The sequence below is a fragment of the Phodopus roborovskii genome, unplaced genomic scaffold, assembly GCF_943737965.1.
Source record: "Phodopus roborovskii unplaced genomic scaffold, PHOROB, whole genome shotgun sequence".
NCBI classification, from domain to species: domain Eukaryota; kingdom Metazoa; phylum Chordata; class Mammalia; order Rodentia; family Cricetidae; genus Phodopus; species Phodopus roborovskii.
This window is the reverse complement of record NW_026126636.1, coordinates 9325438-9327660: the sequence shown is the minus strand read 5'-3', so window position 1 is coordinate 9327660 and position 2223 is coordinate 9325438. Positions and strand designations below refer to the sequence as shown.

At 51.5% G+C, this 2223-nt stretch overlaps 1 protein-coding gene across 1 annotated transcript; it reads right to left on the bottom strand.

Annotated features, from left to right (window-relative positions):
• Window positions 1-577: 577 nt before the first annotated feature.
• LOC127238739 (calcineurin B homologous protein 3) lies at window positions 578-1405 on the bottom strand. Its single transcript, XM_051207441.1, has one exon. It carries the CDS (start codon window positions 1293-1295, stop codon window positions 594-596), a length of 702 nt encoding a protein of 233 aa, XP_051063398.1. The 5' UTR covers window positions 1296-1405; the 3' UTR covers window positions 578-593.
• Between the last annotated feature and the right edge of the window lie 818 nt (window positions 1406-2223).

Below are 2223 nucleotides of genomic sequence, written 5' to 3'. Positions count from 1 at the left end.
CGACTCCAGTGCTGCACGGAACTGGGTGTAGGGACACATGCCTGTAATTCTAGCACTCAAAAGTGGGGATGGAAATTCAAGATAACCCTCAGCTATCAAGGCCATTCTAGGCCATGAGACACTCACGCTTGCTACAGCAATACGGCTAAGAAAAAGCAGATTAACACTCAAAAGTAACGGCCGGCTTTACCACTGACGGCTGTGCCCTCAACAACCCTACTCCTTCCTAAAGGCGCCGACGTTAAGTGTTTTGTTCAAGCAACGAGAAGAGTAAGTGATACAGCTGGGTTTAACAAACTTTTTTTCTGTAAAGAGCTAGTCTTTCTGTTTTTTGTTTGTTCTTTTTGTTTTGTTTTTCAAGACAGGGTTCTGTCCTAGAACTCACTCTGTAGACCAGGCCGGCCTCGAACTCACAGAGATCCGCCTGCCTCTGCCTCCCGAGTGCTGGGATTAAAGGCGTGCACCACCATGCCCTGTTCTCCTTTTCACCATCTTTATTCTCAAAGATAAGAGCCACCAAGTCCCACGTACCCGGTAGCTGCTGCTTGCCGGGCTCTGGGGGGGTAGGGGTGGGGGTCGGGACGCCCGGCGGGTCATTGGCACAAGGCCATGGCTTCTAGGTTCAGGAAGCTGACTTGCATCTTGACCTCCAAGTTGATGCCCTGCCAGGTCCTGACGAAGTCCTCGAAGGTGATGCCCTGGTACGGCTGGTCCTCCTCCTCTGGCGGCTTCTCGGACACCCTGGCCGCCTCCTTCAAGGCGCGGCAGGCGATGGAGTTGGCGATGGAGCGCACCCACGAGCGCTCCACCTGCGGGTTGGCTGACAGCAGGTCCTCTACCACCCTGCGGTACTCCTGCAGCGTGATGAGCCCGTCGCCGTCCTCGTCGTACAGGCGGAAGAGGAACCGCAGCTTCTCCTGGCGGTACAGCTCCGCCTCCTCCTTGTTGAAGTGCGAGCGAAGCGGCCTGAAGTAGGAGATGATGGTCAGGAAGTCCTCGAAGTTAATCTCTTCCGCCAGGCCGCTGGTCCCCTTGCCCAGGTTCCGGTTGTCGAAGAAGGCTCGGATGATCCTGGAGCGGATCGGGTTGAACTCCAGGTCCAGGACATCGTCGAAGTTCTCGGGCCGGATAGTAGGCTGGTCTCCGCTCAGCAGCCGGAACCTCTGGTGCAGCTGCTTGATCTGGTCCCAGTTGAAGTCATTCTGGTTTCGGAACCCCTCCTGGATCTGTGTCCACCAGAAGTCGCTCCTGCTCTCGCGTTCCCACTCCTCCTTGGAAGAATGCGAGACGCCCATGGTGACCCGTGGACTCCAGGCGGCCTTAAGTGCCCAGTGGAGGGGGCCTGGGGTCCCTGGAGGCTCTCGCCTTAATGCCGTTCTGATTTATTAGGTCATCAAAGCATCCTCTGTTAGGGCAAACCCGTCACAATCCCCTAGGCCTCTTTCCTCCCCAAATTCAGTAAAATGAAGTTGGTTATAATACATACTATATGATCTACCTTTGGTTTTTTTCCTAGGGCCTCGCTGGGAAAGGACAAAGATGTGTGTTTTTGCCTTACAAAACTAAAGATGCTAGAATGTCGGTGATTTCAGAGTTCCGAAGGCAGGGGCAGAAGGATCTCCCTGAGTTTGAGGCCAGCCTGGTCTACACAATTGAGTTCCAAGTCATTCAAGGGGGGGGAAGGATGGAAGGGAGGGAGGGAGACAGGGAGGAAGGGAGGGAGGGACAGAGAAGGGGATAACGGGAGGAAAAGAAGAGAGGGATAGAAATAAAGACGGAGAGAAAGAGTACAGGAAAGAGAAGGAAAGAAAGGAAGGAATAAACGAAAGGAAAGAGAAAACATAAAGGAGAATGGAGGAAGTGAACTTATTAGAAATAATTAGGCTAATTAATATGGACAAGAATTAAATAAGCCTCAAACAACTGTAACAGTGTTCATGACCAAACGAAAAACCCGACAGATGGAAGAATGGCTTTTCTAGGGTAGTTATATGTAAGTAACATGTTAATAAGCCATACATGTCTTGACGATTTTGTACTTGACCGGTAGAAGCTGGGTACTTATCTTCATACATAAAAGGGACAAGCTGCTCAGAAGTGCAGTTTAGGATTTGTGCAGAGGTTGTCTTTGTTGCTTTTCTATTGCTGTGACAAAACACCAAAACCAAAAGCAACTCACTCCCGTGTCACAGTCCATCTGTCTCTCACGCTAGGGCCCAGCAC

Excerpts from the sequence above, each read along its gene's own strand:
- LOC127238739 (XM_051207441.1), bottom strand. The coding sequence starts at position 1,295 with ATGGGCGTCTCGCATTCTTCCAAGGAGGAGTGGGAACGCGAGAGCAGG.